General features: G+C 24.8%; 1 protein-coding gene across 3 annotated transcripts in view; it reads left to right on the forward strand.

Moving 5' to 3' along the window:
* Nucleotides 1–15,770, forward strand: part of LOC107449563 (dynein regulatory complex subunit 3) — a 32,827-nt gene that overhangs the window by 6,582 nt on the left and 10,475 nt on the right. For all 3 annotated transcript variants that reach the window (XM_043044748.2, XM_071183075.1, XM_016065119.3), the window contains exons 3-8: nt 2,209–2,325; nt 4,385–4,551; nt 6,913–7,059; nt 7,621–7,752; nt 11,880–11,992; nt 14,026–14,200. In XM_043044748.2, coding sequence (XP_042900682.1) covers nt 2,209–2,325; nt 4,385–4,551; nt 6,913–7,059; nt 7,621–7,752; nt 11,880–11,992; nt 14,026–14,200 — 851 coding nt within the window. The remainder of the gene's footprint in view (nt 1–2,208; nt 2,326–4,384; nt 4,552–6,912; nt 7,060–7,620; nt 7,753–11,879; nt 11,993–14,025; nt 14,201–15,770) is intronic.

Below are 15,770 nucleotides of genomic sequence, written 5' to 3' on the forward strand. Positions count from 1 at the left end.
GAGAACAATTACCTCCTTATGATTGATTTAAATTTGTTTCAAGTATTTTGTAATAATATTTAATCAGCAATTTAGATAATTTGGTTTTTGCCGGTTTTTACCAGTTTTTGCCGGTTTTTACCAGGTTTTTGCCACTGTCCTGGCAAAAACCCCTTTTTGGCGGCAAAAACTCCAACCCTGATAAGCATATTACAATATTACTGTATGAATGTATATCCTTCTATAAGAATGCATGTATATAGTTGCAAAATCAATAGCAATCATTTACAACATTCATTTATAAGGGAAATTATGTGAAAATAATATATTGTCCGCTATATGCCATAAATTTAAGAAAACAGTAGGTTTTTGACAGTTTTTACTGGTAAAAACACTGTTTTTACCACTGTCCTGACAAAAACCAGTTTTTGACGGCAAAGACCCAACCCTGTATAAAGGTAATCAGGGGTCTGTCCAAGCCAAATTTACTACCGTTTAGAGGTACCTTCACAAATTCAATTTCAGGAACAGTAGTATTGCAAAATGCTTTTTCTTAATATTTTATTTTTGAGTCTCGTAAGAAACGATAAATCCATATTTTTTCTGATTTTTGTAATATAATTTTTAATTTTCACAAATTATGTCTAAATTTTCACAAAATAGGTACCTCTCAGAAAAATTTAGACAGACACTTGTAATGTATATTAACATTCAAGTCTTTAACTATGTTGAGTCAAAACTAAATATTGAGCTAAACAAAATTTAAAAATCTCAGCGAGAGTCATAATGCGTGTGTAGTTGTATCTCAACAATCATCATATAGGTGTTTGTTTTGATCATAAATCTTATATAGATGAATCTATATTATGTACCTGATATTTTGTATTTAATATTTCAAAGTACCTGGTACTTCTTGAAATTAACGAATACATTTTGTATCAATTCATTTGCAACTTCTAAAGAAGTAAAACTATTAAAACTTGTAAAAAAATGAATAATTTTTAAATTTAGCATCTTATAAATTATCAATTTATAAATTTATCATTTTATAAATTTATCATCGGGATGACAATACCATTTTGAACTTTGTAACCGAATACACACCCATATTCATTTAGACAGAGCAAATCCAAATAACATCCAAATATTACACTTGCAACTAGCAGTTCTACTCATATCAGTTAGAAAAGAACAGTTGTTTTCATTTGCAGACTTGTATCAACTTGTGTTCATTTGCTGATTCATAAAATATGCCAATTCATTTGTTTATGAAAAACAGTCCCTAGTTAGCTGTTTTTTGGAACTGATTCAAGGAACTTTATATTTAAATACCAATACATATTTGATTTTGTTTCTTCGCTGGCTATCATAATTCATAAAAATGAAATTCTATATCACTATTCTTTTCTGTTGCTTAAGTCAAATTGATTTTTTTATTTTTCAACTTGTAAAATTATAAAAGAGTTTCCCCAAATGCTTATCTTCCACAAAATTAATTATTTTTATTTTTTAAAAAAAATTTGACTATAATTTTTACATGAACTTTACTTTTTTCTAAAATCACAAATCACTCTTTTAAAAAATTACAAAAAGTTTGTTATGCTTTAAATATTAAATTCTGAAAATGAAAGCCTTTTTTTTTATTAAATAGTTTTTTGATTCCAAAAATATTTTCTTATATAGTAACCAAGTATTTTATTTAGATTCTTTTGAAATAAGATTTAATTATTAAGACGTAAATAAGCAAAAAAAATGCTTTGATCAGTTTTTCATTCACTTTTTTTTTCTTAAGCGTAATTAGGTAATGAATTTGCTATAGTTATCCCCAATGTGAGTCTGTAGATATGTTAAGATTAACTCCATTGAAAATAGCAATAATAATAAAAGCATGCCAAATATCTTTTTAATAAAATATTTGTGATTTTGCATTCGGTATAAATTAACTGCCCTGAATTGCATTAAAAAACAATGGAATTTAACTTTTTTATTTTCCCTTCCCTCTTTAAATTAAGACTTATATGTATCTTATACTAAAAGTATCAGGTTTTTATAACATGCTCAGTTATATCAGCATCAGTTTGCAACTGATACCAAAAAAATTTATACTTATTGGTAGTCTAATCTGTAGTCCTTTTGTTACAATAATTATTGATAATTTTTTAAAATTAAGAAACCCATGAATTTAAATTGTGTTACAGAATTTTGTAATAAATTGTGTATCTATTTCAGATTTATTGAATATCGGGAATGTCTGGAAGTTTCCTCTTGTTACAAAGCTTCAATTGTCTGACAATTTTATTGAAGAAATTGAGTGTTTGGAATTTTTAGTAAATTTACAGTTTTTAGGTATGAATTAATTTATTTACTTAATTAACCTTTAAATTATAATGTAATTATCTGCACCAAGTAATTCTTTTAAATCATATGAAAGTAAATAATATTTCACAACAAATCAAAAGTTATTTTTTTTAATTTCAGGATACATTAAAAAATTTAATCTCTTATTAAAGAAATTTTAAATTTGAAATTTGTAGAAAATTTACAGTTTTTAGGTATTATATATATATATATGCATACTCAATTATTAAATTATAAACTGTTTTGAAGCACCATATATATTTTTATTATATTCATAAAGTATATTAATATTTGTGTTGCTATTGAAACTAAGCTATTTTACTACTTACTATAAAATAATAACTTCTAAGAAAGTAATTTATAATGAAGTGTATCGCATTATGTTTAATCACTCTTAGTGAGATTTGTGATAGTTTAAATGCGATATCTTACTGACATATTTTTTTAGTCGTGTCTAATCTATACTTCTTTTATAATGTATTTTGTACTGTTATATTATTTAAATATTCCAAATTTAGTTTGGTTGAACCTTTCCTTTGTCATCTACATCTTTGTCATCAACCTTTCCTTTGTCATCTTCCTTGTTTACATAAATATTTTAATCAATAAAAATATTTTTCAAATTTTTTTTTTAAGAAATTGTATTTTTTTTTTCAAGTTACAATTCTTGAAAATTCCTTAAATTATTAAGAAATAAAAGTCAGTAGTTATGATCAAACCATTTATACTTTTTTATTTGTTTACAGAAATTTACAGTATACATTTATAAGTAGAGTGTACAAAAAAAGAAAACACATTGATAGCTTTTGATCTAATGATTCTATTTTTATGTACTAGGGCTCATTCCTATTGGGTTTAGAACCTTGCCCTAGTTATGCTAATTAATAAATGCTTTCAATGTTTAATGTTAAGAAATTAAATAATAAAATATACTTTCTTTGAATAAACATGTATTTTTCTACCAATTAGAATTCTTTACCCTCAAAAAATAGTGGATAGCCCTAATTTGATTTATATTATTATCCTTTTTCTATGTATTTTTATATCTTTATACTAACTTTTATATATCTCTAATTTTTTATTCCTCTAGAACTATTCAAAGGATTCTCTTAAAAATTTGGGTGATTTCATTCAAAATTACATTGTTTTAACATATTGCAAAATTTTGAGTACATTACAAGTCAAAAATGTTTCGATCATTAGTAATTTGGAGTGTAAAAATAAATTTTTCACATGAAATTGCTACCGTTGGATAAATGAATTTAAAAATTGCTTGCTGAAACTTTTTGAGATTCTTTGTTATGTTAGAGATATGACAAAATATGCAAAAAGAAGATATCATTACAGGGCGCAAACATTTGATCTCTCTCCAGCCTAAATTACTGGAACCATATTTTCTAGATTTTGAGGGTCAATTTTGTAACTTTATTGACTCTGTAAATTAATTTGCATAGTTAAAGTCAGGGCCTTAAAGATCAAGTCCTAGTATACAAAATTACATTGATTGGATCAAAAGTTTTTAAAGTGTTATCGTATTTTTTTGCACCGCGCAGTCTATGTTAACATTTCAACAACTATGTTTGATTATAAATCAGTATGTTAATGAATTGTATTATTATTGATGAAAATACTTGAAACTGAAATATTGAAAAATAATGTAAACATTCATGGTTAACTTTGCTGAAATCTCTATTTTTAGTTAATGATGTAAAATTTATCATTAATAATGATTGCTATATTTTTTCAATAATCATGAATATGCATTGCAATTTATAACCGTTGTGAATATGTTTAAGTTGTTGTGGTTTCGTTTTATATACAAGTTAAAAATTTGTCGTTTATCTAAATTGCATTGTATTTTTTTTTATATATATATATAGAGAGAGAAAATTTAAAAATTTTCTCCAAAAAATAATTACGAATTAATTGCATGTAAAAAGCATGGCTATAATTTCACCAATAAATTAAACATACTGTTTTTACTCTTTTAAAATATTAGTTTTAATTTACAATTTACTTTCAGTTTTGTGTCTTCATTTTCTTTTAGATTTGTCTTTCAATGCCATCAAGCTTATAAAAGGATTCAATGATTTAATTTGTCTGAAATTTCTGAATTTATCTTTCAATAAAATAGAAATTCTCCAAAATATGGAATCATTGAAAAAATTAGAGACATTTTTAGTTAGATACAACAACCTAAAATCTTTTGACAATGTATGTATCATTTCTTTAAATTAGATTTTAAAGTATCTTAATTTTCGACACTTCGGTCACAGAAATCTCTCGCAGGATGATATTTTAAATATTGCTTGCTGTTTTAAGCTTTCCCATGTTATTTGTTCTGTGGTATTTTATATTATGTTTATTATTCTATAACTATTAGAGTAATACATTATTTGCTTGTTTTATAGGTTTATTTAGTGTTAATAACAGATAATTTTTGTTAATGTTTAAGTATTAAAAATCTTATATATTTTTTTATAAAGGAAAACATGTTTAAAGAATATGCCTATCTCTCTTGTTATTAACCTTTTTTTATTTACAAAACTTATTCTTTATAAATTTTCACTCAAGCATTCACTCAAATAATCTCTTAATTGTCATGCTTTTCTAATTTTAAAATAAACCTAACTTTCAATTTTCTCTAAATCACTACCTATTAAAAACTTATTCCATTGTGCATAGCTGCTAGTTTGATGCAGATTCCTTTTAGTATTGATTTATAATTTGTATAAATTTTTTGTTACAGATAAGTAACATAAGTTGAATTTAAACTTCAATATTTGGTTATTAGTTGAATGAAACTAATATAAAATAATTTTGCCCACCTTGATGTTTAAATATCACCCACTTATGTACTTAAATTTGTTATAATGTTTATAATTACTAGGGAAATTTTAGTAAAAGATATGTGTACCTTAATTATTATTTCACTACCACTTCAAATGCATATTATCTGTTGAAACAAAAGAGGTGGTATTTGGAATAATTTGCTTTAAGAAAATTCAGTAGAATTTCGATTATCAAAAAAACAAAAAATCAGGACATTTTTGTAACGCTTTTATTTATTATTTTTTAAAATTGTGTAATTTACTATTCCCACACAAATACAAATTGCCCTCCAATCTAATAGGTACTGGATGAGAAATTTAGTTTTGATGATGTACCTAGTACCATGTGTAACAAATTATATAGAATGTATGTATATGAAACTATATATGAATGTATGTATATGAAATTATTGTCAACATCGCCAAGGATCTACATCGATCATGAGGATCTAGGATTGATCTTGAATGAAGATCCAAAGAAAATACTTTTGTGTGTGCACATTGTGCTACCACAATTTAGGTCAGAAAGCAGATAATAGTAGTAGACCCAATCTCCATACCTTGCTCCCCAACTGCCCAATATATGTAGACTTTTCTGGTTCTAAAACCAGCAAGGACATTACATTAGAGTTGACTTAGGATCATTGTGATCAAAGGAACTGCGGTCAAATTAGAAACCCAGTCTTAATCAAACTGCAGTACAAACTGTAGCTGACAAAGACGAAAACCACCTCACCAGCAGGGCGGAATATGAATGTATACGAAGATTGACTAAATAAAGTTATAAAATGAATGCATATGAAGTTAGCCTGAAGTATATGTCATTGAGATATTGATATTTGTAACAGACCTAATTCTGTAGGTTGGTCAAATAAAATGCCATAAATTATTTAAAATGTTGTATTATTTTGTAACAAACGTCAAATTTTTTTCATCCTTTGAATTGAGCCCTAATCTCTGACTTTGAGAAATATAAGGATTTTTCTTATTGTTCCCGTCAAGTAACAATTTTCTTGCGTAGAAGTAACGACGCGCATGCGCAATGAAAAAAAAAAAAAGAACTGAATGTAGCTGTTGAGCTAAAAATTGCAATGTAATCTCTTTTCTTTTCTCTTATTAAATACTTAAAATATTCTTAGATTTGACTGTTGAATTAGAATTGCGTTGATTTCCTCTTAATCGAATTTTTAGAATTACTTTGATCACCTCCTGATAGAATTTCTAAAATCAGATTTTATAGATGAACCACCGTTAGCACTTATATTTTTAAGTATATTGTCACTACACATTTTTATGACACTCTATTGAAACAATCTGCAGAATTTGTATTTTTACAATGATGGCTAATCCTACTGATCTCGAAGGATTGTGAAAATTTTAACTGTCATTATAGTTATACAATAACTTATTTTACAGTTTTGATGTGTAATATTGTTTACAATATTTAATATAAATGTATAATATATCTAAATATATTAGTTATACCAATGTAAATATGTTAATAATATTTTAAATATGTTAATGATATTATATATGTGATCTATTAATGTTATATAATATAATTAATAATTTTATTTTCTAAATTACATAAATATATATTATTTTAAAAACAATAATAATTTTTTCTCCCTATGTCCTAGTTAAAATTCTGATTTTCTATATTGTGACGTATTTCATATTATTTAAAATATATATTATTATTATTATTTTGCAAATTTCAAGTTATTTCTACTTCTTTATTTAGATCAATTATTTGACTCAGTTTAAGAACCTGATTAGTCTTGGTATTCAAGGAAATCCTCTTAAAGATTTATCTGATGTCAGACTTCACATAATTTCAGTACTACCACATCTAAAATTGCTTGATTTTGAAGAAGTAGCAGAAAATGAAGTGAGTTGAGTGAAATTTTTATCATGTGGAGATTTCTTTTAAATAATTCCTAAATTATTTTAAGTAAACATGATTTTTTAGTATTTTGACTAATTTCAATAATTTAAAAAAAAAAATGGAGAATTCAGTTATTTTTTTAAAAAATTTTCCTGAAGTATTAGTATTAAATAGCAATCAGCATATTTCAGACATTTCATAAAGACATGCCTCTTAAAAGAGGTCAAAGTTCTTATGCAAACATATTTCAGATAATATGTTGAATAAACATATTTTTAGATGGTAACTAATATCTTAAAATATGTTTAGTTACGGTATCAGTAAGGTTACGTTTTGAAATATCTTAAATCATTGATATCTTAAAATATGTATCAATGAGTTTGCGTCTTAAAATATGTATTTTCTCATTGTTATGCTATTTTACTATTTAGTCTTAATTATGTTTTTTTAAATTATCAACTTTTGCTTAATTTTTTTCATCTAACAATATATTATAATTTATTATCTTCTTGTGTTATATGATTCCATATTTTAACAAGAAATATACAAATGAAATTCTTCCAGGTACAGATATCATGTGAAAAATTTCAAAATAGAGTTGTGAACTGTAACGATGTAGTATCTCCTCGCACTAATATTTTTGAGAGGGACCCAGAATGCATTAACTCTTTTTCAAAAAAGCATGTGTCAGACCAGGTAAAATTTTGACATTTATAACTTACAAATACTTTCAATTCCAAAATGGACAAATTAGTCACATTGTTAGTATGTTTGAAAATATTGAGTTTTTGATTTTATATCAAAAATGTTATAGTTTATAATTGTTATTGTTATAGTTTATAATCGTTACTGTTGTAAAGACTTTTAAACTTTCACACAAAAGACGAGTCGCCTGCATCTTAAATTAATTTATTCAAAGCTATAGATGCACATGACAGATAACAGATAAATATTAACATAGACAGAATGTTTATCGAAAACCGCCATCCATCTTTTTAATCTCGACTGCCACTACTCTTCAGGAAAAGGAAAGAACTTAAAAGAAAGTTTAGTGTGCCATCGAGAGGCCAGTTTCTTACAGTGTTATAGTTTGTGATTGTTAATATTGTTATAGTTTGTGATTGTTATTGTTATGGTTTGTGATTGTTATTGTTGTTATAGTTTATGATTGTTATTGTTGTTATAGTTTATGATCGAAAATGTAGAATAACTGTAGAGTTGAGCAAATCAAATCAGTTCACTTGAGTATCTCAGTTTGAAGTACAATCTCAATAATAAAAATAGTATTAAAAATATTTTTAAAATATTATTAAATATTATAAAAATATTAGTATTTAAATATTTAATATTTTTTATATTTTCTGGTTTATATATGAACATTAATGTTGTTATAAATGCCTTTATTTTTTCGAAAAAAATAAATAATCTTTGTAATTCTGACTCAAACTTAAATTTTTGTTCGGTTCATAAGAATTCTACAGTTTCAGAATAGGTTTTAATAATAAACTGTGCTGTATTAATTTGAAATAAAAGAATTTTTAAATTAAAATTGCTAAAATTATAATCTGGATAAAAAGCAGTTACATGATTGAGTGATTAGAGATAAAAATTATTTCAAGATGATGAATTGTATGACTCGGTCAATTCAGTGGTTCAAATTATCGAATTAGTACCTAACTCTACTACACAAATAGTCTATCTTTTTAGAACATTTGTTTTAAAAGTTCTCGACCTGCGAATTATTACCCATATTAGAGATAACACGAAATTAATGTGCAATTTCTGAACTCGTGTATATTATATTTTATAAAAAGTTTTAAAATTCTTTTTAAGAGAACTTTTTCATCTAATAATAATTTTTTAAACTGTGTCTATAAAATTATAATTTCTTATCCCTCTCTTCATCAGAAAGCCAGTTTGCCCTATGTTTCTGTTGGAAACTAGTGCACAGCAAGTGCATTTGAGTACAATTTTATGTAGGGGGCTTAGCACAATTTATTGATTAGTTTTGAAAAAGATGGGAAATTTTTTATTTTGTAGAATAATATTTAAAGAGCATAACATTTATTTTGACTTTCTACAACTTACTAAAGATGTTTTTTTTTTCTTTGTAGAAATGCTACTGTTGAATTCCATGCCTACTGAAACCAGTGGTAGAATTCCAAGCGTAACAGAGGGGAAATCGCACAGGTATTTTATCATAAAAACTTATTAAATATATGTGAGAACAAAACAATTGTGCAATAATATGCTACTTTAAGGTGCAATGTTTAATTAAATGGCATGATATTTCCGTGTAACTATTTGTCAAATTTGCAAAATGTCCCCTCTGTTACATTGCATTTTTTGAAGTTAATAAAAATGTGTAAGCAATTTAAAAAGTCTTATAATAATTTATTTTACCTTGATATAACCTTGATGTGATAACTAAAAAAAAAAATTACAAATAATGTTTAAGATGTTCCAAGTCACAGAATATAGTAGAAATAACAATGCATGTCAAAAATGTGGGATTTTCTTTGTCCCCTCTCTTACGGGTACTTTTAATTACCTGACAATTAAATTATGAGGCTCTTTTATTATTTTATGCAATTACATTAAACATTGCACCTTAATGTAGCATATTATTGCGCAATTTTTTGTTTTCACATATATTTAATACATTTTTTAGGATAAAATACCTGTGTGATTTCCCCTCTGTTACGCTTCGAATTCTACTACTAATTAATATGGAAATTATATTGTTGAAAAAAATATCTATTTCATTTAAAAACTCCTGAATTATAGATTTTATTTATTTATTTTAAGTTTCATTAATTGCATTCCTCATTGTTTCCCTTTTGAAATGTTAGTTACTTTGCTAAATTATTTGAATTGACAGTGATTATTTTTTAAAGAAATTTTTTTTTAAGATAATGAATATTAATTTATTGAAGTGACCCACATACTGAACTTACTTGTTTATTTCACTTACATAGACTCTATCATTTTCATGCATTTTACCTTAGACTATGTCATAAAAAAAAATCTCTTATTTATTTAAGAACTCACGAATCATAGATTTTATTTGTTTATTTTTATTATCTTTTATTTATTTATCTTTTTTTGTTTATGTAACAGCCTTCTTCATCGTTCTCATCGTTTGTCCTTTGAAATAGTAGTAACTTTGCATATGAATTGTGAGCGGTTATTTTTTAAGTATTTTTTTTTTTAGATTATGAATATTAATTTATTGAAGTGACCCACCTACTGAACTTACTTGCTTATATCACTTACATAGACTCTATCATTTTAATGCATTTTTTCTTATGATATGTCTTTATTAAGCATTTATAATTTAGAAATAGATTAATCGATTGCTTAGTGGATTCAGTATTTTTTTAAAGAATATTTAAAAAAAGCTAAAAATCCCTAAATTTTAGAGTACAAAATATGACATGTCATACTTCTAAAATGTGCTATATTGATATAGAATTCAATTATAACGCCGTTAATAATGTGAAGTGGTTTTTATATAAAGATAAAAACCTTTTTGTTAATCAAACATCTCTTCTTTACTTAATTTAACTCAATATAAGCTATCTGTCATTCTCAATATCTTTTTTTTATCATTTTTTAAAAATGTTTTCAAATAATCTTTTAAAAACCTTTGTTGTATGTTTCTTTTATTTTCAAATTTCTTAAATTTCACTTAGAACAGAGGTAGAAGTAACTAAATTTAGAACTGATCAGGGCTGATTGTGCTGCGGAAAAAATCCGGATTTCCAGATTTTTCGCTAGCAATGATCCGGAAGTTTCCGGAGATCGAAGGTCCAGACGTTTCAAAAAATCATTGATCGCAGAAGTTTCCGAAAATCAAATTTTCAAAGGTGGAACTTAAAAACACAAGTTATTTGTTTGTAAGGGAGAGCCAGATACTTTATAAGCTTATATTCATGATTAATATTCATTTTTTATCAGTAAATAGTTGTTATAATCATTAACTCAAGAAAGAAAGACATATTTGTAAATTTTAATTACTTATCCAGGTCATCATAGGTATATGTAAAGGGTATAGGTATGTGTAAAATTTTAAATATATTTTAAGTAAACCAAGAAATATTGAGAAAAAGGGAAAAAAAACTTGCTTACATTTTTTTCTAACTTTTCAATTTAAACTGTTTTTTTTTTTTTTAACTCAAGAAATTTTCCGGAATTTTGACTTGGGCTCACAATCACCCCTGACTGATCTAAAGGAGTAGAAACTGAAATGTGTTTTTTGTCATTGCTAATTTTCATTAGTCCATTTATATCTGTGTGTTAGATTTATAAAAAAAAATATAACAAAATGAGTTTTAAATTAAAACTTACAGTACAAAGAATGAATAAAGTTTACAATTTTAATGAAATATGTTATTCTTTGTGTAGTAAAAATGCTTGCCAAAACGCAAATCCAAAAAATCTAAATACAAATCAAACAAATTTTAAAAATCAAGGAAAAGAAATAGACAAATTTTATAGAATTTTAAAATTTTTTGCTTCCAATAATGTTTACTGTATGTGCATAATCAGGAAAAAAAATGAAAATATTGCCGTAATTTTGACTTGCGATATACTTTTATCATCTGATGAAATATAAATATCTTTATTCTAAATATCTTGTTTATTAAAAATTTAAGTTACAAATTCTCATACATTTTTTTAAAAAAAGAAGCAGCAACACAAAATGTTTTAATCCTTTTGAAGTCGATAAATATTTTATTTTTTAACATTAATTATTTTAGTTTCATTTTATTGATATATTAATTTTCTTTTATTAATAATTCTATTTTCAACTGTTATAGGAGGCTTTTATTGATGGTCTAACAAGTGGCCGTGGTTTAGAAAAGCTGCTTGAATATGATAGAAATTTTTATCTTCTTTACTCTTACCCTCCTGTTGCAAAATATACCGATTAATATCCTTTTTATCTCAATTTTATGAAAACTTGTGATGCTGTTATTGTAAATTTTCTTAAGCCTTAATTTTATTGTTATATCATTACCTCTTATATCATTACTCCTTTATTTTTACTTCTTGTTCATTAAAATCTCTGCTGTATGTCTAGAGAGAAAACTTTTGAATTTTCATTTTTTATAAGCTCTTAAAGTATTTTTATAATTCAAAATAATTCGAAAAAAAATGTCTAATTTAAAAACACAATATTTTTTTTTCATTCATTTTTTTATTTTATTTTAAAGCTATTTATTTAGAATGAGTGAATAATAATTGTTAATTATATGAATATGATATTCATGGTCAATTGTTATTACTTTAATCAAAATATTATATTTAAAAGCCAAAACAAGTATTTGTCACTGTTTAAATTTCTATTGTTAAGTCAAAATCTTGGAAACACATAACTGTTCTGCCATTGTCTTATATTGCTCCCACGAAAAATTAATAATTAATAAAAATTAATAATAAATTTTAATTTCTTTTCTTTCTTTTTGTATATTTATTTTAATAGTCAATCATGGTTAATTTATTTTATGAAAATTTTTGCTATTTAGTTCATATTTTTGGCTAAAAAATTATAATTAAAAAATTTTAAGTTGTATTAAATTAAAAGTTGTATTAATAAATAAGGTTATTATTTTATTTTAGATGATCGATATTCTAAACTAATATAACTGAAGAAATTGTTTATCTATATATATGTACATTACCCTGCAATAATTGAAGACACTCTTATTTTTAGAAAATTATTTTATAACTTTAGAGGTGTTTAGGTCATGCGATTCATCACATGTATCAATAAAGTTTAAACTTTTCATAGGCTTGAAGAACCAGCGAGAAATTTCGAATGAAAAAAGTATTTTTATAGAAATAAGCTTGCAAAATATTTTGTTAATCTGGCTTAAATATTTATCGAGATGAACATTTTTATTAAAAAAAAAACTAATTTTTTAGCCATAAGTTTTCTTATTGTAATTATAGAAATGTTCTATAAAATTAAACAAAATATTTGGATTAATTTTTAAATAATAACAAAAACATATTTTTAAAATTTGAAAAAAATTTGTTAGAAATTGCACAAGCCATGAGCATTCAAATTAGTGCTTTCATACTGCATATCTGTAAAAAATATTTAAAGAATTTTCTTAATTTTTTTTCTAACTGTATTTGGCAACATGTAAAAAAAAAAGTTCAATTTGAATATCTTCAAAATTTGAAAGTTTTTATCAATTTTCGAAGTAGTAATTTGGTAAGTTCTTTTTTTTCTTTCAAATTTTAAAATATTTTTATTATTAATTTATAAAAATTCCAAAACTTTTGTTGAATTTTATTGTATATTTTTATAGTTATAGTAAGAAAATGTAAGGCGAAAAAATTAGTTTTTTCTTTTATAAAATATGTCTATATCTCAATGAATATTTCAGCTAGCTTTACAAAGTTTTGTGTAGTAATTGCATGTGACTACAAAAATAATTGCTTCAAGTTACAAGCTTGTTGCTATATCTTTTTTCTCTGGCATATTCTGTTCAAAAACACTTTTTTTTCATTTGTAATTTATTACTAGTCCCTTAAACGTCTGTAAGGTTTAAACTTTATTGATACATATGAGAAATCACATGACCTAAATTATAAAAGTTATAAAATAATATCTAGTCTAAAGTTATAAAATAATTCCCTAATTATTTCTTGAGAAATTTTGCAAATGCCAAAAACTTAAAGCGTCTGTTCTATTTTTGTAGAGTAGTGTATCTATATTTATTAAAAGAATATAAATCATTTCTCAGATAATCAATGGTAGTGCGAAAAAAATAAATTAATGCCTGATTAGCATCAAGCTGAACTGCATCTTAATAGATAACACAATCTTTTAACATAATAAATAAATGTCTTTCTATTTTCTTTTAGTGTATAATTTGAACACAAAATTTCAGTTACAATATTGTGGTTCAAAATAAAATAAAAAGATGTAGCTTATTTTCTTTAATATTTAACTCATCGCAAAAAAGTTACTGAAGCATTTGATGACTGGCACCAGTATGGTTTTAAATATTACCAACAAATGGAGAAAGAGAAAGAAGAGTTCTTGAAAATGATTAAAGAAGCCCATGTTTTTGTTCTAAATATTGTGAAAGAAGAAGAGTATGAGTTTATTAATTTTAAGGAAAATGTATATTTGTTATTTTGTTTATTTTCATTTTTAAGGAAACATTTAAAAATTATCTTTTTAACTGTAATCTGCATAAACAATTAAGTTGAGCTACTAGGCTGAGACTGGGTTAGTGGGTTGGCTTTATACTAAGCGAAATTTTTTGAGCCTTAAAGTTTATTCCATTTCATTTCAGCCATTCCTCCCATAACTTAACATGCATTGGTTCAGGGTATCCGTGCACCTGAAAAGTCATGGATTTCGGTATTGAACAAAATTTGTCATGAAAGGTCATGATTTTAACTACTTTTTAAAAAAAATCATGGATTTAGGTCACTGAAAAATCTTATTTTTAAAATGGAATTTACCCCCTTCTCCTTATGTCACAGTGTTCCGAGGCTCCAAATGTCTGAATTTGTAGAAAAATTCCCACTCATAGTCATATTTCATTAAAGTATGAGATGTTATTATCCTGTTCTTTAAAAATTATGGTGTTCTTGCAAAAAATGAAAGAAAGAACAATTATCTTTTAAACTTCTGAGATTTCAGAAATTTTTTTAATTAGTTTTTTTTTGTCAATTTAAAATTCTTGTTTAGGCTATATTTACACTTACTTTAACGAAGAAATAAAACAGCTTTGAATAACTACTACATATATCTGACAGTATTTAGTAATTTGCTTTATATATATATGTATANAAAAATATTATTTGCTTTTGTATTTTTTAAAGCTATTTTATTGCTTCTACTCTTTCTTTATTTTTTAAGCTTAAAATCAATAAATATGAAGATGCAGAGTATAACAGTTTTAGTTATACCCATAATTTCAATTAATGTTATTATAATCCTTTTTTAAATTTATTGTTGTGTTTTTATGGTGAAAATAGTAAATTCGGTAAGTCATGAAAAATTCTTGGAATTATTCATGAGAAGTTATGGATTTGAAAATCTAAAATGTAGCAGATACCCTGTTGGTTATTAGAATAGTCCTGGTGCAGTTCTTCATTGTTTGAGATATTTCTACCAATCAAGATTTAATAAATTTGACAATTATTAATTCTAAATGTTTTAGCAGTGTGTGGATTATTTTTTTAATCCAGATTTATAATTGTTACAAATATCTTAGAAATCGCTTAGTTCTCAGAGCAATACTAAAACATATTACATGTTCAATTGTAATTTTCATCCTTTTTAAGTTATTACAATGAAGATCATTGATTTTTGCTTTCTAAAATAATCCAAAATGATGGGATAAAACGTCTTAAAATTAAAAAGAACCCATACACGTAGACTGTTCAGTTTTAAGTTATGTATCGGCAACATAATTTATCCATTTTAAACAGTTGATACTCCATACAATGGCATTTTTCATCCAAACTAGCACTTACATTATAATTCTAAGTAATACAAGTATCCTTAAAATACCTTAATGATATCACTTTAATATTGCAATATATGTTTGATATCATTACGATATTCTAGGGGTATTTGTGTCACTTGGGATGTGAGATTGTATATTGTAAATGCTCAAAAAGACCATAAATATTTACTTATATATACTTATTAATATTTTTATTCTAATATATAAACT

This window comes from Parasteatoda tepidariorum, chromosome 7 (genome assembly GCF_043381705.1).
Source record: "Parasteatoda tepidariorum isolate YZ-2023 chromosome 7, CAS_Ptep_4.0, whole genome shotgun sequence".
Lineage (NCBI taxonomy): Eukaryota > Metazoa > Arthropoda > Arachnida > Araneae > Theridiidae > Parasteatoda > Parasteatoda tepidariorum.